At 43.9% G+C, this 27,594-nt stretch overlaps 1 protein-coding gene across 2 annotated transcripts in view; it reads right to left on the reverse strand.

Annotated features, from left to right (window-relative positions):
* TALDO1 (transaldolase 1) overlaps nt 1-27,594 on the reverse strand; it is an 87,454-nt gene that overhangs the window by 44,504 nt on the left and 15,356 nt on the right. For both annotated transcript variants that reach the window (XM_029582325.1, XM_029582324.1), the window contains exons 2-4: nt 19,303-19,426; nt 8,645-8,752; nt 28-159 (exon numbers count right to left, since the gene is read on the reverse strand). In XM_029582325.1, the coding sequence (XP_029438185.1) occupies nt 28-159; nt 8,645-8,752; nt 19,303-19,426 (364 nt within the window). The remainder of the gene's footprint in view (nt 1-27; nt 160-8,644; nt 8,753-19,302; nt 19,427-27,594) is intronic.

Raw genomic sequence — 27,594 nt, forward strand, 5'->3', positions numbered from 1 at the left:
AAAAATTAAGAAAAACCCTGCACTTACTTGCCAGCCTGGATTCCTTCCCAGGTAGATGAGAGTTTAATAAGGATACGTTCTTTGTCGATTCCAGCTTCTTTATAAAGCTTAATGAGGCTCTTGGCTCTCTCAATCATCCCTTTCATATCATATGACAACCTAGAGAGTTAACAGGAGAGAATCAGAGGGGAAGTGTGAATGACAAACTTTACTTTATTCTGGAACCATTTGAGTCTCCTTAAAAATTAAGTTTGTATATCAAAAGCTATGACAGTTGTGTATAATATATAGTACAGAAGCAAGCTACTTACTGTAACGAGTGTTTTCTGCAGATAATAGGGGAAGTTAGCCATTATGGGGCCAATGCAATATTGGGTGCTGAGCTCAGCAGGCCACTAAGTGTATGGTTGGATGCGCTAGACATAAGCCCAATGCAATATCTGGATTAGCACACCCATACCAGCATGTAGCTAAATAGTGCTCATCACATGCAAATGCCATGTTGAGGCCATTAGCTAGTACCCTGATAGGGGTGTGTGCATCTGATGCACACATTTTAACCCTCGAAAATTAATGCCAGCCCAGAGCTGGTGTTAATGTTTTGGGGCACCACAAGCCAGGCTCAAAAAACCCCCAAAACCAGCTTTTGTGGTTCCTCCTACTTAATATAGTTGCGATACTAAGCAGGAGGAACCACAAAGCTGCAACAAGGGGAACCCCTCCCCCCCCCAAAAAAAAAAAACCTGACGCTCAGGTTAGGAAGAGGGAAGCTCAATTTACAAGCATCCCGTTTTCCTAACCGTGGTTGTACATGGGTTAGGAAAATGGACACTTTGAAGACTGAGCGTCTGCTTTCTTTACCTGTGCACAACCTCTTCTCCTGGGTGCTCAATGTCATGGATGCACAATTTATAATTTATCCACTGGACATCCCTTTTAGCTTGTCAACTCAGTATTATATTGAGCACCAGAGAGGATGCCTGCGCGATCAAAGACATGCTTCCAGATTGGACACATGTTTTGCATTGGCCCCTGTGAGGCACATCCAGCAGCATCAAAAAGACTAGTCTCTCCAAGCTAGCAGAATCTAGCTCTATTGAGCATGTGCAGCAGTTCCCACATGGATGTTGCTTTGTAAGTCTCTTTAGTCTATACCAGAAAAAAATCTGGTTAAGTAGTAGACTCTCCCAAGGAGGCAGGCAAGCATTCCATGACTAATTCATTCTGCTATTTATGGAAAATGTTTACAGCAAGCCAACTGGCCCACCCTATGGAGAGTGGACTACAGTAGAACAGATTTTGCAAAACTGCTTGCCCAAATATAATCACTCTGAAAGGTTATCAAGAGTAGTGGGGGATGTAAAGTTATGAACAAAAGATGACCAAGGATGCAGCTTTGCAGATATTTCAATAGGTTTGCAAGAAAACTAGATCCATAGCATTTTGCCATCGTTTGAAGGCATAATCAAAATGGTGCTAGCAGCCCTTTGTCCTTACCATGTGACAGGGACCTGCCAATGGCACCAGTAGCCCCTGTCATATGGGGAAGGGCAAAAGGCTGCTGGCACTATTTTGAGTACTGGCAGTGGGCAGCCTGGAAGCAGATTGCTCCCGGGCCCCTTGCTGGATCACCAGTCTTAGGGGAGGCAAACAGTACCATTGGTATAGTATGTGTGTGTAAGTTGAGCCAGCATTTTGTGCGCCAATTTTTTGGGACAAGTCTCAACTTATACATGATAAATTAATCAAATCTGATTTGGTCTAGCAACTGGAGGTGTCCTCTAGCCTGATGTAGGTGGTGGGACATGCTTTTGAGACCAGGATAGGCTGCCTATTCTCATACATGAGAATTAGAAGCAAGCAGTACTATAGGGGATACTGGTTCTGCAGTCTCCAAAGAACTAAAAAAAAAAATCCAAACTTATTTCAATTAATTTGCAACCTATCATTAAAATCTGATGTACCTGAAGAACTGAAGATGGCTAGTGTAACCTCTATATTTAAAGAGGGATCCAGGGGTGATCTGGGAAACTAGACTGGTCAGCCTGGCTTCGTGCCAGGAAAAGTTGTGGAAACTATTAAAGAACAGAATCAAAAAACATTTAGACATGGTTTGATGGGACATATCCAACATGGACTTGCCCAAGGGAAGTCTTGCCTCAAATCTCCTACTTTTTTTTTTGAAGGGATAAACAAACATTTGGACAAACGTGAACTGGTAGATGTAGTGTATTTGGATTTTCAGAAGGCACATGAGAGGCTTCTAAGAATTAAAAGCTCATGGGATAGGAGGCAATATCCTTTTGTGGATTGCAAGTTGGATAAAAGACAGGAAACAGTAGCATTAAATGGTTAGGTTTCACACTGGAAAAAGGTAAAACAGTAGAGTGCCTCAGGGATCTATACTTGGACCAATGCTTTGGGGGTATGACGAGTGAGGGGATCAGATTTGCAGAGGATATAAAATTATGCCAAGTAATTAAATCTCAAGCAGTAAGTTGGCCCTGAATGGCAGCAAGACGGAGTTGCTAAATGGTGGTACTCCATTAAGTTTGCTTTTTTGTGAGGAGAATGATCCTATTTGTTATTCCAGCGATGTGAGATTGTTTGATTTTTGCTGAATTTATAAATAGGAATGTCAATTTGTAAACTGTTGTGATCTATACATGGAACGACAGTATATAAAATGTCTAAGTAATGATGAATTGCAGGAGGACCTTGCGAGACTGGAAGATTGGGCATCCAAATGGCAGATGAAATTTAATGTGGACAAGCGCAAGGTGTTGCATACAGGGAAAATAATCCTTGCTGTAGTTACATGATGTTACGTTCTAGCTTAGGAGTGTCACTGTATGCCTAGATTTTTCCTGGGTGGCAAGTCTACTCAGTGTGCTGTGGTGATCAAAGAAAGCAAACACTAACAATGTTAGGAATGATAAAACAGGATGTCAATACTTCTGTATTGCTCCACAGAGAGACCTCACCTTGAAAACTATTCTGGTCACTGCATCTCAAAAGATATAGTTGCACTGGAGAAAGTGCAGAGAAGGGCAACCAAAATAAGGGGCATGGAACAGCCACCCTATGAGGAAATGCTAAAGTCAGTCATCTCTTCTCCAAACTGAACAGCCCTGAGGGGGGATAGGATAGAAGTCTACAAAATCATGAAAGGGCTTGAACAAGATAATGTAAATCTGTTATTACTTACTGATAATAGAAGGACCAGGGAACACTCCATGAGGTTAGCAAGTAGCTTATTTAAAATAAAAATCTAAAAATTCACTCAGCACATAGTTAAGCTCTGGAATTCATTGCCAGAGGATGTGATTACAGCAGTTAGTGTAATTGGGTTTAAAAAAAGGTTTGGATAAGTTCCTAGAGGAAAGATCCATAAACTGCTATTATGGTAATTAAGTAATAATGGCTTGTGATTTATATGTTTAGGTACTTGTGACTGATATGCTACTGTTGGAAATAGGATACTAGGCTTGGACCCTTGCTCTGACCCAGTATGGCATCTCTTTATGTTGTCTGTTTACTACTAGTCTAGGCAGGGTGAGTGCAGGGCTAGCTTAACTTTTGCCTGCAGATCTAGGATGGGCTGTGTAAAGCTGTATTGGCAAAGCAGCTTGGCAATATTGAAGTCTGAGGTGGATGTGTCTAGCTTTGATGGGCTTGAGTCTTTACATGCCTTGGATATTTTGGCAAGCTAACAGGTCTTTGACCTGCATTAGATTCCTAAACACGTTTCCGATATTACACTGAATTGCAGGATTGTGTTGTATAGGATGCCGAGCACCGTGTGACCAAAGAGTAGAGGCGGCATGCAGACGTTACATGCTTCAGTGGCATTAGATCTCTGTGCATTGAGCAACTCATGCGTCAGAACACCGATGCTGCTTGCACCTATGAAGCAGATGGCTGTGTCAACTGTGGTGGGACCCACTTGAGTATTGAGCTTCTTTGATGCAGGTTGCAATGGCTCCAAGGATTGATGCTGCTTTGTTTTTAAAGAGGTGGGTGGTGGAACTCAACCCCATGGCTTTGGCCTGAGCAGACAGGGGAGTTTTAGAAGACTGCACTGCAGGACGAGGACCTATCATGACTCCAAAGTTATTTATGCAGTTCCTAGATGCAAAGTGCCCTAGAATGCTGCAAGCGTGGGATCTCTGTTCACAAGCATATACTAGTTCTGGTTGTATTCTGGACAAGGCATCAGTTCATGCCCAGTGAGAGAATCTAAGAGACTTTTCAAACTGCTCATTGTTGACTTCTGCCCAGACATTATGGAAGCAGCAGCTTTGCTTTTTTGGAAACACTGAAAGTGCTGTTGTGGGGTTGCAGAAGCAGTGAGGCAACTCAAGAAACTGAAGGAAAGATATTGAATTTAAATGGTTAAGGATGTCAAGACAAAGATTAGGAGAGGGAGTTCACATCCATGCAATGCTCACAAAACACTCATGCAGAAAGGTCCACAGCTCAAAATCTTACGAGCCTGGTGCTGTCAGATGTCACCCACATGTAATGGCTAATTCAATCTGCTTATTGACAGGAAAAAAAAAAAGCAGAGAGGATGAACAAAGAAGCCATAGGCTATGACTTAATATAAAAATCAACCAAACTAAGGACATTGGCAGACCTGTAAACTTAAGCAAAACGATTAGGGATCTTTGTTTTCAGGTTTAAAATTTTCTGGGATTAAAAATAAGTGGAAAAACTAATTCTCATGTTATACCAAAGTACTTTTCTCCCCACTTTTTTTTATTGCATTGAGATTAACAAGCAAACATTTTTAAACACTGAAAATGAAGGTCCCTAGCAAGGTTGTCACCATCCTTTTGGGAGGAATTTTATAAAGCTTAATATTACTGCATCATGGAATCAAGGTGCCTTGTTTAGTTTTCATGTAAGGTGAAGTTTATATTTACCAGATAGTTTTTCCTTTCCTTTAGTCCTAGACGACCTGCAGGATTCCCCTGCTTGCAAGTAGGTAGAGGCAGAGAACTTTTCCCACTTTTCTTGCTTATGTCCCTCACACTAATTCCTGGGATAGCTGGGGGTTCCTCAGTAGCCTCTTGCCCTAGCTTATTAGGATGTCTTGCATTTAACCCCTCCCCTTTTTATTTCTTTCAAGAGGTCATGGACTGGTTGGAAAGGAAGTTGACAAGTATAAATTTCACCTTCCTCTTCATCCTGCAGATCAGTCCATACCTGTGGGATGTACCCGAGTAACTAATTTGGGTGGGCTGAAATCTTAGAGGCTCCCAACACTACTTTGCTAAATGACACTCTTCTACCTGCAGGTTTAGCCTGTAATGGTTTGTGAATGTACCCCAGGAGGATCATGTGGCTGCCTTACAAGTTTCCTGAGGCTTTGCAGCCCTACTCTGCCCATGAAGTTGCTTGAGCTCTAGTAGAGTGGCACATGAGGCCCTCAGGGCTTGCTTCCTCTGCACAATATATTCCACAATTGCTTCCCTAATCCAGTGTGCAATTGAGGGCTTAGAAGCAGACTGGCCCCTTTGCTGGGCTTACAGCAGGACAAAGTCTGACCTCCTAAATTCACTGGTAACCTTGAAATAGTGTAGCAGTGTCCTATGAACATCTACTGGGTGAGGGCTGCCCCCTTGCCTGTCCTCAGAGCTGGTAAAACAATCTGATTTGCGTGAAACTGACAGCACCTTGGGTAAGAAAGATGAGACTGGACAAATTGCAAGGTAGGGCTCCCTACAGGAGCACACTGATCTCAGACCAAAGGGTCAGATCCAAGACTGCCTTTAAAGTTAGGTCCTTTAATGTTGCTCCTGTAAGCGGTTCAAAGGGTGCCTTGGATAAGGCCCTAATGACCATATTAAGGTCCCACATGGGTATTATCTGGGGCTTTGGAGGCCACGTGTATTTTACTGCCCTCAGGATATGTGCTAGGTCAGGGTGAGACCCTAGGGAGCTTCCTTGCACTTGGCCCCTAAAAAAAAACAAAAAAAAAACAGGCTAATGCTGCCACCTGTATTTGAGTTTGAGGCTAACCCTCTCTAAGCCATCCTGCAGGAACTGCAAGACTTCCCCCTCGTTTTTGCTATTTCTGGGGAGACTTCTTCCCTTGCACCACTCCTCAAAAGCCTCCAGACCCTACCATGCACCTGGAAGGTAATGTTGCCTCCTAGCTCTTAAGGTGGCCACTACTGCCCTTGAATAGCCTTTTTTCTCTAACCTGTCCCTCTCAGGAGCCAGGCTGTAAGATAACGATCAGATTGTTCCCACTTGATTGGGCCCTGCCTGAGCAGGTTCTCTGCTTTCCCTAGCTTGAGGGGCATCCCTGCTCAGCCTCACTAGGTCTGCATTTCATGACCTTCTGGGGCCACCAGAATGATCAGCTGCTTTCCTCAGTACTCTCTATTAAGGGCCATGGCAGAAATATATAGAGGAGCTGGTCCACCTGCTCAAGAGTTCTGCCTTGGCATTCTTTCATTTATTTTATTTTTATTTATTTAAAATTTTTATATACCGGCATTCATGTTGCAAACACATCATGCCGGTTTACATATAACAGGGGTGTACTGTGAACAATTCAATAACCTATTTGTGTAGAAGGAAGCAGTTACAAACAACAAGGTAATAGAACTGGGAGGAGAGAAGAAAAGGGAGAGAACAACATTAGGTATAGGTATTTACATTAGTAATAACATTTTTACATGTGGAAGTGGTAGAATCTGGCTGAATAGAATTAATCGGTGTCCGGGAAAGCTTTTTTAAACAGCCAGGTCTTAAGTCATTTGCCATGGTCTCATTCTAGCCTTCCCCACCACTCAAACACTTCTTCCAGTAGTTCCCATTCTCCACGGTCTAGCGCATACCTGCTGAAGTAGTCTGCCTATGTAAACTGGCTGTTAACCCCACCAGATTCTTTCCTGCCCAGCTCATTAGCTGCTCTGCTTCTTCCTCTAATTGCCAACTTCCATGTCCTTTGCCTGTTTATATAGGATACTGCTGTGATGCTGCTGGAAAGAACTTACTGGTTTCACTCTGACCCTTGAGCACCAGCCTTACTGCTCTTAGTTCCAACAGGCTTGAGGCCTCCCTCTCCTTGGCTGACCATCTGCCCTTTGCAATGCACCCCCCAGCCTAACCTGGTACCATCTGTCACTAAGTCACCCAGTCTGGCAGAACTAGACTGACCCCGGCTAATGAATTTGCTTTTGACTAGCCAGTGTAGGCTGGCTCTAGCTTTGGAGGTGAGCCTGAGCCTCTCCATATCTTTGCATTTATTTAATTTATAGATTTTATATACCGATGTTCATCAGAAATATCACCTCGGTTTACAGTATAACAGAACATACGCTTGGAGGAGTTTTACACAGAACAGAAATTAGTAACTTAATAAATATGTATGGGGAAAAGTAATAAGAAATGAAAGGCAGATATTAACAAAATAACAGTAATATGATAATACCAGAAATCATCAATTGTACACATAGTAAAAAGTGCAGTATAACATTAATCAATCATGTTGGGCTTCCATCTTGAGATCAGTGCTTTCTGTAGTGGGCACATTTGAGCCTTCGCCCATGGGACTAACTATGGTTGCTATCAATGCCCAGCATCTGCAGGTAATCTCTTGCTGCCGGTTTCCTGAACCCTGTAAGCTTCCTCACCTGGCAGCTTAGTTTGTCTACCCTCTTGTTAAAGACACCTATACCTGCTCTGTGTTGAACTGGGCCCTCACGGCCATGCATCTTGCCGCTAGAAGGTGAGAAGCCTGTGTTCCCACCGCTGTGGCTAAGGATGCCAAACTGTTCCCTGTGTGCCTCCCCCTCCTGGAACTGTCCCATGCAGGCCATGGCTTGCTTAGTACTTGGGGTTTTTTCCTTCCCTTCCTCAGGTGAGGAGGGGTTTGTCCCCCCAGGAGTCTAAACTACCTTGCTCTATTACCAGTTCCTAGCTTTCCCTGTATACCTCCCACCTAACCAGAGAACTGAGGAATCTCCTGGCTATCCCAGGATAGCTAGTGTAAGAAAATAAAAGTTCTGCCTCCACCTACTGGCAAGCAGGGGAATCCTGCAGTGGGGACTGTAAGAGAAAGGAAACAAATAGTTCGACACTGGAGTAAGCTCCGATTATGTTCCAGTCTTTATGAGGCTCCATGTAGAAGGATGGGGTCCACAGCAAGATGAGCTCGTCAACTTTTAGACATCAAGAACTGGGGGTCTTTCACTTGTCAGAGTCCTGGAGGTAAAATCCCATATTTAAAATCCTCCAACAACTGTATTGCTTCTCCAAGATGACTAAACCCAGGCATGTAGCCTGGGGACTATGGCATACTGTAACTAAAAGGATTCTTATCTGTTAAGATTGCTTAAGTCCCCACACATTAACCAGTTTAAGCTAACAAATGGCTATATCTAACTAGTAGGGTAGCAAATGCAAACAGCCACAAACCCAGGGCTAACACTACAGTTCTTAACTGAAGGTTAAAGCCAGATGAACATGTTTCTAATTAGAAGTCACTTACCATACAGAAAATTTACAGCCTTCCAATTTTTCAAGTAGCAAAAACAGAGCTAAAAAATGTTACTTTGACCAAAGCAAACTGGGAAGAGTTATGGCTAAGCAAGAAGGTGGCATTTTTTGTTTTTCTAAGACCTACCTGGCATCTACTTCTGTGGATACTCTGCCAGGAATCTTTTTCAGAATCTCTGCCCCAAATAGCACAAACAGCTTGTCCACAGCATTTTTGATCTGTACGTTTTCTGACCTATTGGGAGAAGAGACATGTAGGTTACAAAGGACAAGTGAAAAGCTTAGATACATTCTTGCAATACTAGAGCTGAACAAAGATTACCCATCTTAAGTACTGGAGCAAGGAAGAGTGCTTAATGTGATTTACTTTGATTTCAAAGTGTTTGATACGGTTCTGCATAGGAGGCTTGTGCCAAGCTGGTGGAGTGCATTACGAACTGGTTGACTGATCAAAGACATGATTTTAAATAAAATGATAAATGGAACCTATGCTGAAGAGTGAACAGTGTTATGTTGAGTGCCACAGATTCTGGTTTAATATCTTTGAATGTAATTGCAGAAAGGACAATAAAGCTTATCTGAGGATTATACTAAAGATCTACAACAGTGGATATGCCTGAAGGAGTAGAGTGAATGAAAAATTCAGGGAAGCTTGAAAAGTGGTTGAAGACTTAACACCTGGGATGCAATGCCATCTGGGGGGGGGGGGGGGGGGGGCAGTTATCCAAAAGACCAGTTTGCAATGGAGGGTGAAAGACTGATGTGTATGGACTGGGAGAAGGACTTTAGGGTAATAAGTGTCTGGCAATCAGAGCTAAAACCAGAAAGGAACAACCAGTAAGAAAAATGAGATAATGCCCTTGTACAGGTCCTTGGTGAGGCCTCTAGCTGGAGTCCTGGAGACAAAAAAAAAAAGGGACAGACAGGATGGAGGCAGTTGAGAGAAGGGCAACCAAAATGAGGGGGGTCAGCATTGGAAAATGCAAGGAGAGGTTGAAGGATCTGAATGTGTATATCCTGGAAGAGGTGGTGCAGATATGATACAGACCTTCAGATACCTGAAAGGTTTTAATGATGGATGTTCCTTAAACCTTTTCTGTCGAAAAGCAAATAGAGCTAGGGGTTACAACATGGGAACTCCAGTGGGGACATTCAGAAACAGTGTCAGAAAATGTTTCCAGAGAGGTTGATGACTGCCTGGGAGAGGTAAACAGACAAACTAGTTCAAAAGGCATGGGATAAACACAGACCTAAAGGCTGGAGCTGGAAGATAGAAGTGTGCATGGGGTGGGGGGTAATCTGCATGGAGTGGCAGCTGCTACCCTTAACTGAAGGCATGACAATTACTACCACCTTTAACCAAGTAGCTTACACGATTTTGACCAAACAGCATTGCTACTCTGCTTTAACAGCATGGGCAAGAGGGGGAACTGGAGTCAAACAGCCTAATCCTGGGCTCTGACCTTTGTAGTCCAGGGGTACTGATATGCAGACATTAGAAGCAGTCCTACGCTTTTCCCTATGGCTAACTCCAAGAACAAAAAGCATGTTCAAGCAGCTTTGTATGAATTGATAAGGCTGCTAGCAGTAATTGTTAGGGGTTTGACAGCTGCTTGGTTTAGATTACACCTACCCTTAACATAAGGCTTGGGGATAACTGCACAGAGCAGTATTCACTACCTTAAAACTTGCAGGGCAAACTGGGTGGACTATTTGGTCTTTCTGCTGTCATTAATATATTACTAAGTAGAAGCCTTTGCCTGTTCATAGCACAGCTGTCACTCATTTCTCCTGCTTCCCCTTTGCCAAAAGGGCAAACATTGGTAGAATTTGCTGTAGCACTGACTCCTATGCCACCATGCAGCTTGCAGAGATCGGATGCACCAGCATGAATTACCACAGAGGTTTGCACATAAAGCAGTCTGCTGTTTCTTAAACCTTTTGCAACTGTTTCTTTAACAGTCTGTACGGCAACCTTGAAACTTTGTATCCCTGACAGTCTATGAAGATCTGCCCGCTAACCATGTTGGTGAAGATCTGATTTCATCTCCTGCTCTCTGTGCCTCCCGATTCAGCCAGTGCAAACACCCACAGCCATGTCAGGGGACCAACAGTGCTACTGCAACCAGTTGCCATATAGTATTCAAATGCAAGCTATGTCTGCCTGATAATTGTAATGAGACTAAATACCGCTTCTACTCTAGAGTCTCTGTGCCTGTAGATGACTCATCTGATCTGACACCCCTATATCTGGAATCCTCCCTTAGGATAAGTAGAGAGCAACATTCCATGTTAAATACAATTTGATCTAACAGGAAAAGAAAAGTGAGAGCAAGGTCATGTGTTTAACTTGTAACCCATGCCAAGGTAGTCAGGTAAACTATTTATTCATTCTAATTGCTTTACAGAAGTGTGACAGCAGGAAATACATTAGAAGTGACTGCTAGTGCAATACCTAGGTACATATCTTGAGATATTAGACAGACAAGCTAGAGGGAGAAGTCTTCCCAACAGAATTCAATGGCACTACTTGAATTTCATACTGCTCAGGAAAAGGATTAAGCCAATTTCCATACATATCTGCTCCAAGAACAGACTTCTGCCAAAAGGTCAATGGCAATGCCAATGTCCTCACAGTCTAAACTAAACCACAAGGCAGGCTGTTAATACCCACTCTTAATGTAAAGAGAACTGTTGCCAGCAGTCTTAGATACTGTATAAGTTTAATACTTATGCCATACCATGTTACAAGAGAAGGGTAATGCAATATTACAGAATTAAAAGCATAACCATCACAATACAGACAAAAGTTCTAACAAGCATCTAGAATTTAAAATTAACCTTGGGAAAAATGAAGATTGCAAATGTTACTGGTATTAGGTGTGATTACAATGTGAATACACCAGGTTACTCTTTATGGCTTATCTGGCAAAGTGAAAGATATTGTAAAGTTACACAGTAATATAGCAATGACAGCAGATAAAGACCAAACGGTCCATCCAGTCTAGCCAGCTTGCGTATGATCGTAATTGCTGTTCCCTGCAGAAGTGTTACACCACCTCTTCCCAATCCTTTGAGATCTGCAGTGTTTGTCCCATGCCCTTTTGAATTCATTAACTGTTCTCGTCTCGAGGGCAATTTAGGCATCCACCATTCTCTGAAGAATTATTTCATGACATTTGTTCTGCGTTGTCCCCCCTGGAGCTTCATTTTGGGACCCTTAGCTCTACTAATTCCTTTCCAATGGAAAAGGTTTTGATGCATGAACTTTCCAGATACCTGAAGGTCTGTATCATATCTTCCTCCACATCTTCTAGGGAATACACAGTGTATTCAGATCCTTCAGCCTTTCCTTATAAGTCTTCCGATATTGACCCTACACCATCACCCTTCTCTGGACCCTTTCCATCCTGTTTATTTTCAATAAATATTATTGAACTTAGAACATGTGGATGTCAATGCTCCCATTGGGATTCTGCTAACAATATGCAACTTGTGTAAACTGCCTTAAATCAGACACTTTACATGTGACATGTCGCACCAAATCTTAAATTCAACAATTTCACTTTTGCTATGCTTAAGAAGTACAGTATGCATTGCCTATTCCAAATATTAGTTTATTTTCAGTCTATGCAAGAGCAAACTGCATATCTCTGGGTGTGGTAGGTTATGTAACTTCAAATGTCATCTTTCAAGCACAAAATTACAAGTAATTATGCTCTGCCCAATATTGTCAATGGATTTACATAAGTGGAAAATACAAGATTAAGATTCCTCAACACAATGCCAAGTTGTTTTAGAACATCCAGATAAGCAAATATCAGGTGCAGATATGGTAAAGATGTACCCCAAGGGAAGAACTGAAAATTCAAATCACAGAAACATAAGTGAGATCAAGTACACGTCTGTGCTGAAGAGCTCATGAGGTAGTATCTGCATGGGAATTCCCACACATGCACAGTAGAGCAAGAGAGTTCTACAAGCTTAGAGAAGGGGCTGCTTCAGCACTGGATGTTGTGCATGTCATGGCTAGTTAAGTCTTGCTTGTTGACAGAGAGGCAAAATATTCACAAGCACTGTTTGCTGCATATACAATACTCTGAAACAACCCCAAATGTTTGTTTCCAGCTAAGCCACACCTCCAGCATTTATGTGACAGGCTACCTAGTCTTAGTAATATGCACCAAAACCTGTCTTATAGATAGAAACATAGAAACGACGGCAGAAGACGACCAAACAACCCATCCAGTCTGCCCAGCAAGCTACGCACTTTATCCATTTTTTTTCCCTCCTACCTGTTACTATTGGCTTCCAGTACCCTCCAGCCCTAATTCCCCTCCACCCCACCACCAATGTAGAGAGCAGCGCCATATCTGCATCCAAGTGAACATCCAGCTCAATTAGGGGTAGCAACTGCTGTAACAAGCAGGCCACACCCCTGCCCCATACTCTTACCCACCCCTTTTTTTTTTTTTTTTTTTTGGGAGATGGCAGCCCTCCATCCTTCCGCTCGTGAAGGTGGAACACCAGCCACTGGCATCCCGCTCCGTGCAGTGTTTTGTTGCCTCCTCTTTATTCACGCCCTCTAGACTTTCATGGATCCACAGTGTTTATCCCACGCCCCTTTGAAGTCCTTCACAGTTTTAGACTTTACCACTTCCTCCGGAAGGGCATTCCAGGCATCCACCACCCTTTCCGTGAAGAAATACTTCCTGACATTGGTTCTTAGTCTTCCTCCCTGGAGCCTTAGCTCGTGACCTCTGGTTCTGCTGATTTTTCTGACGGAAAAGGTTTGTCATTGTCTTTGGATCATTAAAGTTTTTCAAGTATCTGAAAGTCTGAATCATATCACCCCTGCTCCTCCTTTCCTCCAGGGAGTACATATTTAGATTCTTCAATTTCTCCTCGTATGTCATCCGATGAAGACCCTCCACCTTCCTGGTCACCCTTCTCTTCTCTGTACTGCTTCCATCTTGTCTTTGTCTCTTTGTAGATACGGTCTCCAGAACTGACCACAGTACTCCAGGTGAGGCCTCACCAAGGACCTGTACAAGGGGATAATCACTTCCCTTTTCTTACTCTATATTCCTCTCTATGCAGCCCAGCATTCTTCTGGCTTTTGCTATCGCCTTGTCGCATTGTTTCGCAGACTTCATATCATTAGACACTATCACCCCAAGGTCTCTCTCCTGCTCTGTGCACAGCCTTCCCCCCATCGAATACAGTTCATTTGGATTTCCACTCCCCATATACATGACTTTGCACTTCTTGGCATTGAATCTCAGCTGCCATATCTTCGACCACTCTTCCAGTTTCCTTAAATCCCATCTCATTCTCTCCACTCCATTGCAGATCTTAGTGTCATCCGGAAAAAGACAAAATCTTACCTTCTATCCCGTCCGCAATGTCGCTCACAAAGAGCGGTACACCACTTAAAACCGCTCTTCAGAGAAAGTTCCATTTACCATCACACATAGTCTTCTGTCAGTCAACCAGTTTGCAATCCAGGTCACCACCTCGGCACTCACTCCTAAGCTTCTTGTTTATTCACCAGTCTCCTGTGCGGAACCGTATCAAAAGCTTTGCTGAAATCCAAGTAGATGACAGAGCGCTCTTCCTTGATCCAATTCCTTGGTTACCCAGTCAAAAAAGTCAGATTTGTCAGACAGGATCTTCCCCTGGTGAATCCATGCTGCCTCTGGTCCATCAATTCTCCAGACTGTAGATATTTGTTTAGAGGTTTTTATATACCGCAGTACGTAAAATATACATCACCGCGGTTTACAATTAACAATAAATTAGCAACAATGCTTCACAAATATGTAATTAATATTTATTAATTCTGTTAATAGGATTAACAGCAAACAGGCTGTATCGATCGTGGACCATCCATAAGGAGAATGTTTAACAAACAATAATGATATTGTGGTAATATTATCATTTACGAAACAATAAAACAAAGTAGAATATAATACTATAACGGTGCTGTGGGATAATACAAGTTCTAAATTGAATTGAAGATAACAATACAAATATGTTAAGGGAAAAATGTGGGCGTAGGGGGGCGGAGGAATAAGGAGAGAGAATGTGGGTAGAAGGGACATGGAGCTGGGAGTTATCTTGGTGAGGTAACTAGAGTGTCATATCAGTTTAATTGTATATCATAGTGTGAAAGCTAGTTCAAATAGCCATGTTTTGAGGTCATGTTTGAATTTCTTATGGCAGGGTTCCATTCGCAGATCAGTGGGCATCTTGTTCCATAAATTTATTCCAGCTATGGAGAATGCGCGGTCTCTTGTTGTCACGTGTTTGAACTGTTTAGTTGGGGAAGTTGCAAATTTAGCTTGATGGATACTTCTTATTGGTCTTAGAGGTGCGGAAAACAAACTGCTCTGAGAACCATTGCATCTCTTGGTTATAGACCGACTTATGAATAAGTGAGAGTACTTTAAAGCTAGTTCTAGATGCTACCGGAAGCCAATGTAAGTACATGAGCGCTGGTGTAATATGCTCATGATAGCGGGTATTGGTGATTAGTCGAGCTGCTGCATTCTGTAACATCTGTAAAGGTTGAATTGCGTTTTTAGGGAGACCTATTAGTAAAGCGTTACAGTAGTCAATTTTTGGTAGTATAGTAGCTTGCAATACTGTCCGAAAAACCCCTACTACATCCACAAGATTAATTCTTTTTAGAGTGTGAAGTTTGAAGAAACCATTTTTTATTGTGGCCGATATGAATTTCTTTAATGAAAAATGGTTGTTGATTATTATGCCTAGACTGCGGACTTGCTGTAGTTGGGGGATTACTGAAGTAGAGAGCTGGGAGGTATTGGATGAGATGTTATTGTGTGGCGTTATGAGGATGAGTTCAGTTTTGGATGTGTTTATTGCTAGGAAGTTTTCAGTTAGAAGCTCTCTTATTTCAGCTAGGGCTGATTCCCAGGTTTTCAGGGCATTAGAAAGGGAATCATTGATAGGGATGAGAATCTGTACGTCATCAGCATATATGAAGTGACGGAGATTCATTTTTGCTAGGAGTCGACAGAGTGGAGATAAGTAAATGTTGAACAGAGTTGATGAAAGCGATGAGCCTTGTGGTACACCTTGTAGAAGATTTCTTGGTTTTGATATTTGTGATCCCAACTTGACACTGTATGTCCTGTCTTTCAGGAAAGATTGGATCCAGTTTAAGGCAGTGCCAGTTATGCCAATTTGAGAGAGGAGGGTTAGTAGGATATTATGATTGACCGTGTCAAATGCCGAAGATATGTCAAGAAGGGCAAGAATGTAAGAATGGCCAGAGTCTAGTGTCTTTATAATAGAGTCTGAAAGGGAAACTAGCAGGGTTTCAGTACTATGGTTCTTACGGAAACCATATTGTGACTGGAATAGTAATCGGTTATCGTCTAGTCAGTGAGTTGTTTATTACTTTTTCTATGATTTTTGACAAGAATGGAAGGTTCGATACAGGACGATAATTAGCTGGTTCAGATGGATCCAGGTCTGGTTTTTTTGAGCGTAGGCTTTATAATTGCATGCTTTAGTTGCATAGGAAAGACACCTGTCGATATAGATTTGATGATGATTTTGGAGATGTGTGGAGCAATCCTAGTAGGGATGGAGAGGAGTGTTTTTGAAGGCATGATATCTATGGGGTGCAATGCAGGTTTTATCTTTTTTAGAATTGCTTCAATTTCTGAAGTAGACGTGTTTTCAAAGTTATTGATTGATGAAGAGGTGATCATGGTGCTTGTAGGTGGAAGGGATGCCGGTGGAGAATGTGTAGAAAAATCGCGCCATGATATTCGATACTTTGTCATAAAAATAGGTCGCTAGCTTATCACATTTGTTTTTGTCAATTTCTGGTTTACTGTTTGATGGTGGGGTAATAATATTAGCAACATATTGAAATAATGCACGCAGGTTGAACTGGTACTGATGAATTTTTGCTGTGTAGTAGTTTCTTTGTTTCTTCTGTTTTATGATACTCATGGAGGAGTGATTTGAATTTTTGTAGATGTGTTGGATTTTGATTTCTACGCCATCTCTTTTCTAGTTTGCGGAGTTCACGCTTCATAATTCTAAGATCCAAATTGTACCATGGTTTATCATTTTTATCAGTGCTGATTTCTTTTGTTTGTAGAGGGCAGAGTCGATTAGAAATGTTGCTGGTGAGTTGATGCCAAGAGGTACAAGCAGTATTGGCATCAGTGAGGTCTAGTTTATTAATATCATCTGTTATAGCTTCTATGATATCGTCTATTTGGCATTTTTTTCTGAATTCAATAGTTCTTTTCTTTGATTGTGTTTGGGGGTTGCAGTTAATGGTGCAGTGCGTGTCTACTTGGTAGTGGTCTGACCAAGGTATAGGTGTGCATTGTGGAATATCAGGTTGTATGAGAGAGTTCGTAAAGATAACGTCTAGCGTGTGGCCAGCCTTGTGTGTTGGGGTTGAAACAATTTGCTTAAATCCGATTGCATTGAGTGTCGCAAGTGTGGCATCACATGCAGGTGTGAGGGGGGACCGGTCAAAATGGAGGTTAAGATCACCCAGTATGATGGCTGGCAAGTTGATGTCTGTGTTTTGTAATGTATTCCGTAAGTAGACACGGATTTTTTTCCAGTATGCCAGGGGGTGCATAAATTAAACAAATTTGCAGGTTTTTAGATTTAAGGAGACCAATTTCTAATTTATGAGGGGTGGGGGTGTGTTGTAATGAAAGGTTGAACTTCTTCTTAGCTGCCAGGAGAAGTCCTCCTCCTTTCTTTTTAGGTCTCGGAATGGAGAACAAATCATATGCATCTGAAGGAAGTTGATTTATTACGGCGACGTCAGTGTTTTTGATCCATGTCTCAGTGATTGCGCATATGTCAGGTGCTTCATCATTGAGTATGTCGTCTAATAGATTAATCTTTTTTAGGAGTGATTGCGTGTTCAGTAGCAGGATAGAGAATATCATTAAACCTATAATTTGAGTGAGTGGTGATGTCATTATAGGTATGAGGGTTTTGTAATATGGATTGTTATTCCTTGTTGTGCTTATATTGGTTGAGAAGTTTGAGTATTTAAGAATTGGAATGTAGGAGTAAGTCATAACTATGTTGGTCAAATTATAATTCCAGTACTGTATAGTGGGAGATTAAAGAAGGGTAGAGTATGGTATGGCTGTTCTTAATAACGGGGTTGCTTGAATATTGAGTGTTGGGTGCTTGTTGTCTGAGGTTGCTTGAATATTGAGTGTTGGGTGCTTGTTGTCTGAGGTTGCTTGAACGCTGAGTTTTGAGTGGTCGTTGTCTGCATGCAGCGTGAAGAGTTACTATTCTCTCTCTTTCAACAGTGACTCCATTACTTTTCCCACCACCGAAGTGAGGCTAACCGTCTGTAGTTACCAGCCTCCTCTGTTCCCACTCTTGTGAAGTGGGACCACCACCGCTCTTCTCCAATCACTCAGCACCACTCCCGTTTCTAGGGATCTATTGAACAGGTCACACAGCAGACCTGCCAGCAGATCTTTGAGTGCCCTCAGTATCCTTGGATGAATCCCATCAGGCCCCATGGCTTTGTCCACTTCAGATTCTTTAGCTCTTCCCATACATTTTCTACTGTAAAAGGATTTTCATCTATTCCACTTCCCTCCAGTTTCTTGTTGTGTAGAGATGGTCCTTCTCCAGGGTCTTTAGTGAACACAGAGCTGAAGTATTTGTTTAATATTTTTGCCATTTCTTAGTCTCTCTCCACACATTGATCATTTCCACCTTTCAATTTCACTATACCACTTTGGACTTCTCTTTTCGCCGATGTATCTGAAACATGTTTTGTCACCATTTTTTATCTCCTTGGCAATCCTCTTCCGCTTGACTTTTTGCCAACTTGATTAATTTCTTTGTCTCCCTCAGTTGAATCAAATATTCTTTGTGCTCCTCCCTTTGGGATCTTTTATATTTCTTGAATGCTGTTTTTAGCTTTAATTTTGTCAGCCACCTCCTTTGAGAACCAGATAGAAATGTAAAGAAAAGAAAATTGAAACCTAACATATAGAGTAGTTGCCTTGGTGATTGCTCCTTTTAGATTGGTCCACATCTCTCGTTCTCCCTTCCTTTTAGTTCTTCCTCCAGGTACTTCCCATTTCCTCAAAGTCCGTGTTTTTGAACTGTAAAACTCGGGTCTTTGTGGTTCTTTTCCATATTCTTTTAGTGATATTAAACCATACCATTTGATGATCACTGGTGCTGAGGTGGGCACCCACCTGGACAGACACATTATCTCTATTAGTGAGCACTAAGTCTAGTATAGTTCCTTCTCTCGTGGGTTCCAATACCATTTGTTTGAACAAAGTTACTTGCATGGCATCCACTATCGCTCTACTATTTTTAGATTCTGCAGATGGGATTTTCTAGTCTACATCTGGCATAGATCTACCATGTTTAACACTGGTACTTTTTGTGATGTTTATGGCATTAATAGCTGACAGTTGATAATGTTAATTCTACAGCAAAGCATAGATAGGAATCTGGCAGTCAAATGACTTAATACAAGTACTTATCTGCAAAGAAATTTAGTCTAACTTCCAGCTCTCAAATTAGGCCAGACTAAACTACATTTGTGTGGGGTTGGTAATGTAAAAAAAAAAAAAACAAACCAACCAAAAAAACCCCACACAATACAGCTAATTGCAGATCAGGCTTCCATGGCAACATCAAATAAATTATCTGAGACTAATTTTCTGCTAACATGTTCCACCACCTTGCTAAAGCCCCTGTTGCTAACTGCTTTACTCTTCTTACCCCCCAAGCTTTTTTCCACACTCAATAGCCTCTTCCACCAAGTGTTGGTAATCTGGCATCTGGGCTGCAGCCAGTATCAGGGATGGGTTTGTGGTGGCATCTTGTGGCTTGTATTCATAAATGGCTACAAGAAAAACAAAGAGAAGAAATTAGAATGCAGTAAGCCAGCCTAACATTTCCACAGCAGAGATTGTGGGAAAGGTGGTCCAAACAAGGTTTGCCACATGGTGTCAAGAACAGCCAAAGTCTGCCTATTGGTAGGATGGTGTGTGTGAAATATGCTCTGGCTCTATTTGCAGAAACAAAGCTGGCTGAGAAAATCCACATCCCCCCTCCAAATCAGTGTAGGTGTTGGGTGCCATTTCTCCTACTTCAACAAGAAATTTCAGGAACTTTTACACTTACAGTGAACCATCAGAATATTCCCTAAAATAGAAGAGGGCATTTTACAATGCACGATTTCCATTTAGAGAAATAGGCTAGCAGACCTGACATGCTAAGCAACCCGATTCACAAGTTAGTGGGCCAGAGCATGACTGGAGAAATTACTTATCTGAATTTCATTTTCCTTAGTGTAGACAGATGGACTCAGGACCAATGGGTATAGTGTGCTCCTGATAGCAGTTGGAGATTGAGTCAGATTTCAATCTGACGTCAGCACTATATATACCCATGCATGAAGCTCTGTTCTTCAGTTTTCTCCTCAAAAAGCAATTATGGATGTATGTTTGGATAATTGATTAATTTGGTTAACTTGATTAATTTGATTGCATGACAAGGTTTCTAGCTGAAGACCACTAGGGCATTCAACTGAGAAGTGCTGTCACCTGGTAATATGGGTGTCTGAATTAGAAATAAGGGTTGGCTTACCTGTGCTTGTGTTGCACTCTGGGGGGGAGGGGTGTTCCCCCGGGGCTTTTTGATTGTGAGGCAGCCATGGGCAGGGTGCTGAGTCCCATCTGTCTACACTAAGGAAAATGAAATCAGGTAAGTAGTTTCTCCATTTCCTAGCATGTAGCAGATGGACTCAGGACCAATGGGATGTACAAAAGCTATTCCTGAACTGGGCGGGAGGCTGCCTGTGGCCCATTTAGAGCAAATTCGGTGTCCTCCTTGGCCTAAACATCCAGGCGATAGAATCTCGAGAAGGTGTGGATGGAGGTTTCTTGGTTTCTGTCCAGACACTTCTGGAATGTGCCCTGACTTGTAGAGATTGGGGGGGGGGGGGGGGGGGGGGGTTGCCTGCCTCTATGTAGGCTGCCTTGATTACTTTGATCCAGCAGGCAATGGTTGCCCATGAGGCCACTTCCCTTTGCTTCTTCCCACTGTGAAGAACAAACAGATGGTCCATCTTTTGTACAGGTTCCGATCTTTCCAGGTATCGGACTAAGTTTGCCGATGTTCAGGTGGAGAAGGCGGCATGAGTCAGAGTCCTTATGCTTGTCTGGAGATGGCGAGATTTGGTTTAGAAGGAAGTGAGAAATCACCTTTGGCAGGAAGGAGGGTACAGTGCGCAGCTGTATGGATCCTGGTGTGAATCTGAGGAATGGCTCCTGCCATGATAGTGCTTGAAGTTTGGAGATTCAACGGGCTGAGCAGATTGCCACGAGGAACGCCTTGTTCAAGGTCAGGAGCTGTAGGGACAGACTGCAAGTTGGTCTGAACGAGGCTCCTGCTAGGAATATATACTAGATTGAGATTCTATAGGGGTATTGGCCACTTTAGAGGTGGTCAAATGTGCTTGACCCCTTTTAAGAAGTGGAAAATGTCTGGGTGGGCCGCTAGGCTGCTGCCATCCACCCTGGGTCTGAAGCAGGCCAGGGCGGTCAGTTGAACCTTGATGGAATTGAGAAACAATCCTTTGCTCACTCTGTCCTGCAGAAAATCCAGGATCATGGGGATTTTGACTGTCTGTGGAAGGATATCGTGGTCCTTGCACCAGGCTTCAAATATTCTCCATACTTTTATATATGTTAAGGAGGTTGAGAACTTGCACGCTCTGAGCAGTGTGTCTCACTGGTCCTGAGTATCCACTCTCAGGCGAGACCTCTCAATGGCTAGACTAAGTGAGAATCTCGTTGGGTCTTCATGGAGGATTGGTCCTTGCTGGAGTAGACCCCCATGTGGAGGTAGGCATAGAGGGTTTCTTACCAGAAGTCTTTGCATGTCCGCGTACCATGGCCTTCTTGGCCAGTCCGGGGCCACTAGAAGTACCAGCCCTCTGTGGTGTTCTTGCGAATGATTCTGTCCAATAGTGGCCATGGAGGGAAGGAGTACAGTAGGTCCTCCTGAGGCCAGGTCTGGATGAGGGATTAGATTCCCTGGGACAGCAGTTCCAGTCTTCGGCTGAAGAACTTGGGAACCTGGGTATTTGACCTGGTTGCCAGAAGATCCATGGCTGGCGTTCCCCAGTGGTTTACTATCCACTGGAAGGCTGTTATTGACAGTGTCCATTCCCCTGGATCCAGACTCTCTCTCTGCTGAGGTAGTCTGCAGTGATGTGGGCGGCTGATATCCCTTGTAGGTTTGATTCTGCCCATGTCATTAGGGGTTCTATTTCCAGGGACACCTGCTGGCTCCTGTAGGCCACTGTTGTGGTATTGTCTGACATGACTGACTGATTTGCCCTGGAGTCAGTGGCAGAACTGTAGGCAGGCTAGTCTGACTGCTCAGGCTTCCAGTCTGTTTCATGCTGACTCTTCTTCGTCCCATTGCCCTTGAGCTGTTAGCTTCTGGCAGTGGACTCCCCATACCCACAGGCTTGAGTCCATGGTGAGCAAGGTCCATTCCAGTGGGGATAGGCTTGTTCCCTTGCTCAGGTGGTCTTCTTGTAGCCACCATTGTAGTTTGTTCTGAACCTTCGCCAGTAGCCGGAGGGGGCGGAGTAGTTTGAGACATCGGGTTCCATCAAGACAGTAGTGACTGCATGTGGGCCCTTGCCCACGGGACAACTTCTATGGTTGATGCCATGAGTCTTGAGGACTTTGAATTCCACTCTCCCCATGGCATGGCTGTCTCCTTGTAGGGGGGGGGGGGGGGGGGGGGGAGGGTAACTGTTCCCTTTGGTGTTGAACCGGAGTCCCAGGTATTCCAGGCATTGGGAGGGCTGCAGGTGGCTCTTGTGTTGATGACCCACCTGAGGTTCTGCAGTAATTCCTAGACTCTGGTGGTTGCTTGCTGGCTTTCCTCTGGCAATTTTGCTCTGAATAGCCAGTTGTCCAGGTATGGATGCACAAGGATTCCCTCTTTCCTCAGTGCTGCCACTACCACCATGTTCTTGGTGAATGTTTGGGGAGCTGTAGCCAGCCTGAATGGTAGGGCCTGGAACTGGTAGTGATGGCCCAATATCGCAAAACGTAGGAAATGCTAGTGGATGTGATGGATCGGTATGTGGAGATAGCCTTCTGACAGATCCAGGGAGGTCAGTAATTCTCCCGATTTTACTGCCCTTATGACTGCATGCAGGGTTTCCATGCAGAAGTGGGGTACCTTCAGGTAGCGATTGACTGTCTTGAGGTTCAGTATAGGCTGGAATGTTCCCTCTTTCGTGGGCATGATGAAGTAGATTGAATAGTGCCCCAAATTTTGTTGGTGTGGAGGCACCAGTGTTATTGCCTTTAGGGAGAGTAGTTTTGATAGTGTGGTTTCCACTGCCTTCCGCTTGGAGAAATCACAAACTTGTCTAGAGGGATGCTGTGGAAGTCCAGGTAGAATCCCTCTTGGATGATAGGACACAATTGTCAGACCTTATCTTTACCCATCTTTGGTAGAAAAGGGCAAGCCTGCCCCCTATGATCTCTTCCTGTAGATGGGTCTGCTGATTCTCATTGCATGTTGTGACTGGGGCCTGGTCCTGAGCCAGCTCCTCTTGTTGTGTCTGTTCCGAAAGGACTGCCCCTTGCCGGCAGGGCAAGGGGATTGGTAAGTGTTTTTGTATGGTTTATAACACTGGGATCCTCTGCCCTTGGGTGCCCGGGGAAAGGGGCATTGGTTCATCTTGCTCCTGACCTCTGGTAGATGGGGTACTGGGGACTTGCCCCATTTGTCGGCTAGGTTGTCCAGGTTGCTTCCGAAGAGGAGTGCTCCTCTAAAGGGCATTCTCGTGAGCCTTGTCTTAAGACGCATCGGCTGATCAGCTTTGGAGCCAGAGCTGTCTTCTGGCTGCCACTATGAATGAGAGGCTCCTGGCTGAGGTGCATACCAGGTCGCATCCATGAGGAATGATATTGCCAGGTTTAATGCCTCGATTGGAGTAGTTGCGTCCTTGGCCATTGCCAGGCAGGCACGTGATACCATGGCGTAGCAAGCAGTGATCTGTAAGGTCATAGCTGATACATCATAGGACTGCTTGAGGATGGATTCCTGCTGTCTCATTGGCATCCTTGAGGGAAGATCCACCCTAGACTGGTATGGTGGTGCAGACCAAGGCGTTGACCTTTGGAACATCAGGAGTTCCTTCGTTGTGGGGGTCCAAGAGGTAGAGAGCTTCTAGGGCTCGACCCCCCTTGAAGGTGGCCTCTGGGGTGTCCCATTCCAGGTTTATCAGTTGTTGTACGGCATGTAGTGTGGGGAAAATGGCATGAGGTTTGGCGGAGCCTGGCCAGGAAGGGGCTCACCTTGGACTCCGCTGTGTTGCATATGTCCAGGATGGCCAATGCCTTCAGACTCGTGGCTACGAAATCTGATAATTTGTCTTTTGGGAAGAAGCACGTCATGATGTGATGCGGTTCCATTCCTGGAGGGAGTTCCCCCTTCTTCCAGGGGTTCTGGTTCCTCCTCCAAATCTGACCCCCTAAGGGGAGGTATCTATCCAGGGGTGGCTCATCTGGTAGAGGCTGGGAGGGCCCTGGGCCACTGGCAGGGGTTGTGGTTCTGTCTGTCTGTGTGTAGATGTAGGATTCTAGTTCCGCGAAGAATCCCGCCCAGGTGAAGTTGCCTGGGACCGCATTGGGTCCAACGGCGCTCCCTGAGGGCCCCCACTGTGGAAGAGCCAAGTCGGGAATAGAGAGGTCTGGAGTAATCTCACTGGTAGATCCAGAGTCCTCTACAGGCTGAGGGGGACCTCGTCTCAGCAACCCCCGAGATTCTTCACACAACAGGCACAGGGCAGAGGTCACCTCTGGCTGTGCCACTCAGGTGGCATGCTGGGCCTTTAGCTGTATTGGGACAGTGGTGCCATGATTTGTGTGTGTATCCTGTCAGATGTGTGCTGGGAGGCCTGGTTATGTGTTCCGGGTGGTCCTATATTGTGCACCTAGAAACGGAAGATACGCGTGTGGCTGTGTGCTCGGCACCCTTTGTGTGCATTGCTGTGCGCACTGTGCATGTGTGCAGTGCTGTGCACATGGCTCAGTTGTGCAAAGTGGTGACTAAGGGGGGGGAATGGTGCCGGCAACCACATGGGCAAGATGGTGGCCCTCCCCTGGAGGGTCTCCATGTGGGAGGACCCTCAAGCCAGATCAGGGTCTAGCCGGATGGGGCTGCTCAACCCGATTAGACAGATGCCAGATGGATGATTTGTGCGTTTATCCGAGCCTCGGAGACCAGAGACTTGTAGAAAAAAAACCCTTACTTGTCTCGGCGCTTCCCGGTCTCCAGCTGTGGGGGGAGAGGGGAATACCTTCACTGCTGTGCTCGGTCTTGCACCAGCTGCCTCTCAGCCGCTCCCTTTTCAGGAGGCTAAGTCCACGCTGGGACTGAGGCTCACCTGAGGGATCTTGGAAATCACCTCAGGAATTCTAGACTGGGGGAGAGACCCTTAGGTATCACTGCAGGAGAGTGGGGCTCGTCTGAGGTAAGATTATCTCTGAATTTGGAGTGCAAGCGTGTGTGAAGTCCCGAACTGCTATGGAGACAGAAAAAACTGAGGAACAGAGTTTTGTGCACGGGTATATGTAGTGCTGACGTCAGATTGAAATCTGACTCAGTCTCCAACTGCTATCAGGAGCACACTATACCCATTGGGCCTGAGTCCATCTGCTACATGCTAGGAAATTGGCCTGCAGGCTGTTCTCACTTCAACTTATAGTTAAGCCCATCTAACAGCAAATAAATTCAGTTTTCAATAAGAAACTGCTCCCCTAAAAACAGGGCCATCAAGGATTGATGTTATGCTTCCAGAAATCTGGAAAAAAAAGTTAAAGCAGTGGTCTGTGGGCAGAGGCACCAAGCATGAAGACATTCTGTGCTTTAAATATTAAACCTATTCTTGACAGCTTGTCTTCACATGTAGTAACCACAGTTTGTTTTACAATGCCATTTGTTGCTTCCTCTAAAAGGAAGCAACAGTTTTGTGTAAGCAAGGCCCTTATGGTTGTGTGACCTGCATCCCTTCTACAGGTCACTGGCAAGACCTCACATACTGTGCTCATTTATGGAACCACCACCTTTACAAAGGCCCTGAGTGGAGAATTTGGAAAGAGCTACCCACATAATACAGGGCCTGCAATAAACTAAACAGATCTAAGGAGCTCATTCTAGAACAGGGCTTCTCAAGCCAGTCCCTGGAGCACACCTAGCCGGTCAGATTTTCAGGATATCCATTGAATATGCACAAGAGATTTGTCTGCATTGCCTCCATTAAATACAAAATCAGTCTCACATGTATTCATTGTGGATATCCTAAAAACCTGACTGGTTAGGTGTGCTCCAAAGACTGGGTTGAGAAGAACTGCTCTAGAAGAGCATTCAAGTGCCAGTCCACAACAGCTTTTGCCTGTTATTTAAATTCTCTAGTTCTGCTACAGGGCCAGTGGAAGCAAGGTCACCACTTCTCTCCCTAGTGCAGGAGTAGTCATGGCCTACATGAACAGAGATGAGCAATGCTGCAGCTCCACAACAGTAAGGTGGGGGTGGAGAAGGGAAAGATACTGCCTGAAACATGTGGGGGGAAGCAAGTTGTGTGATCAAGCTAAGATCCTTGACCTGAATTTTTATTAACAAAGTACCTAGTGAGTGTCAAGTTTAAGGTTTGCCTCTGGCACTAACTTTGCTGTGACCCTGCCTGCAATAAAGTGAAAACAAGAATTTCCATCGAGCCAAACATCCTGTGTGACAGCAGCCAGACTAGGGCACATGTATCTGGCAGATCCCATAAAGTAGATCCAATTCCTGTTACTCAATCCCAGGTTAACAATAGCTTTTAGTCTACCTGGCTAACATGTTATGGACTTTTCCTCCAGAACTTGTCCAAACTTGTGAACACTACTATGCTAGTCACTTGATCATGATCTAATATAGAGTCAGTAGGATAGTGTACAGAGTGAAAAAGCAGTTTGTTTTGAATCTACTGGTTTAGTTTCATGGAGTGACCCCTTTCATTTTTTTGATATTTGAAAGTAAATAGCCATCTTTTTACCTGTTCTACCCTACTAGTGATTTTACAAACTTCTATTGTCCCCTTTCAGCATCTTTTCTAGGCTGAAGAACCCTTACCTGCATAGCCTCATCATAGCAAAGCCATGCCATTATCCTCCTCTGTACCTTTTCTAGCTCTATGTTGAGATTAGAATATACACAATACTTGAGATGCTGTCTGACCATGGCTAGATACAGAGGCATTGTATTTTCAGTTTTCATACTTTTTTGGATCATTCACCACATTCTATTTGCTTTGACTGCTACCATGCGCTAAGCTGAATTTTAAAGGTTTGTCCACAAGGAATTCAAGGTATTTTTCCTGGGTATTGACTCTTTAGTTGTAGTTTGATTTTATCCTCTGTTTCCAATATAACAGAGCACTTCTTCCTATCTCATTGACTGTCATTTCCTGAGAAGTCTGAGGGACTTAGTGTCTGGATTTTCAGAAGGCATTTGACAATCAACTGGATCTCCTTTATCCACATTTACCTGCACCTTCAAAAAGTTCTTAGGATTGCTAAGACATTTTAGGAAGGGGAGACTGGTTCTTCCCCATCAAGCCATGGCAATGGTTTTGTTTTAAGAATGGCTGCTATCATTTTGTCCAGCACTGACAGCTTCAGTCTATAGTTTCCTGGATCACTCCTAGAAGCCTAAGAAATACACACATTGGCCTTCTACCACATGTCACTTTCCTCCCAGCAGACACCATTCCTATAACATTTAATACTTTCTAGCACTACATGGCTCTTGGTAAGTTGTAGTTCAAGCAGTTCATGACTCAAATAGTCTCAGTGTTGTATTAAGTATGGGGGTTCAGGCACTTGAGTATTTAAGACCAGGTGGTCCCTGGCATCAAGAAATACTGCTCTAGAAGAAGAGTTGAATATTTGTATTTTATCTACTTTTCCCCATCTTGCAGGCTGTCCATGA

This window comes from Rhinatrema bivittatum, chromosome 17, assembly GCF_901001135.1.
Source record: "Rhinatrema bivittatum chromosome 17, aRhiBiv1.1, whole genome shotgun sequence".
NCBI lineage: Eukaryota > Metazoa > Chordata > Amphibia > Gymnophiona > Rhinatrematidae > Rhinatrema > Rhinatrema bivittatum.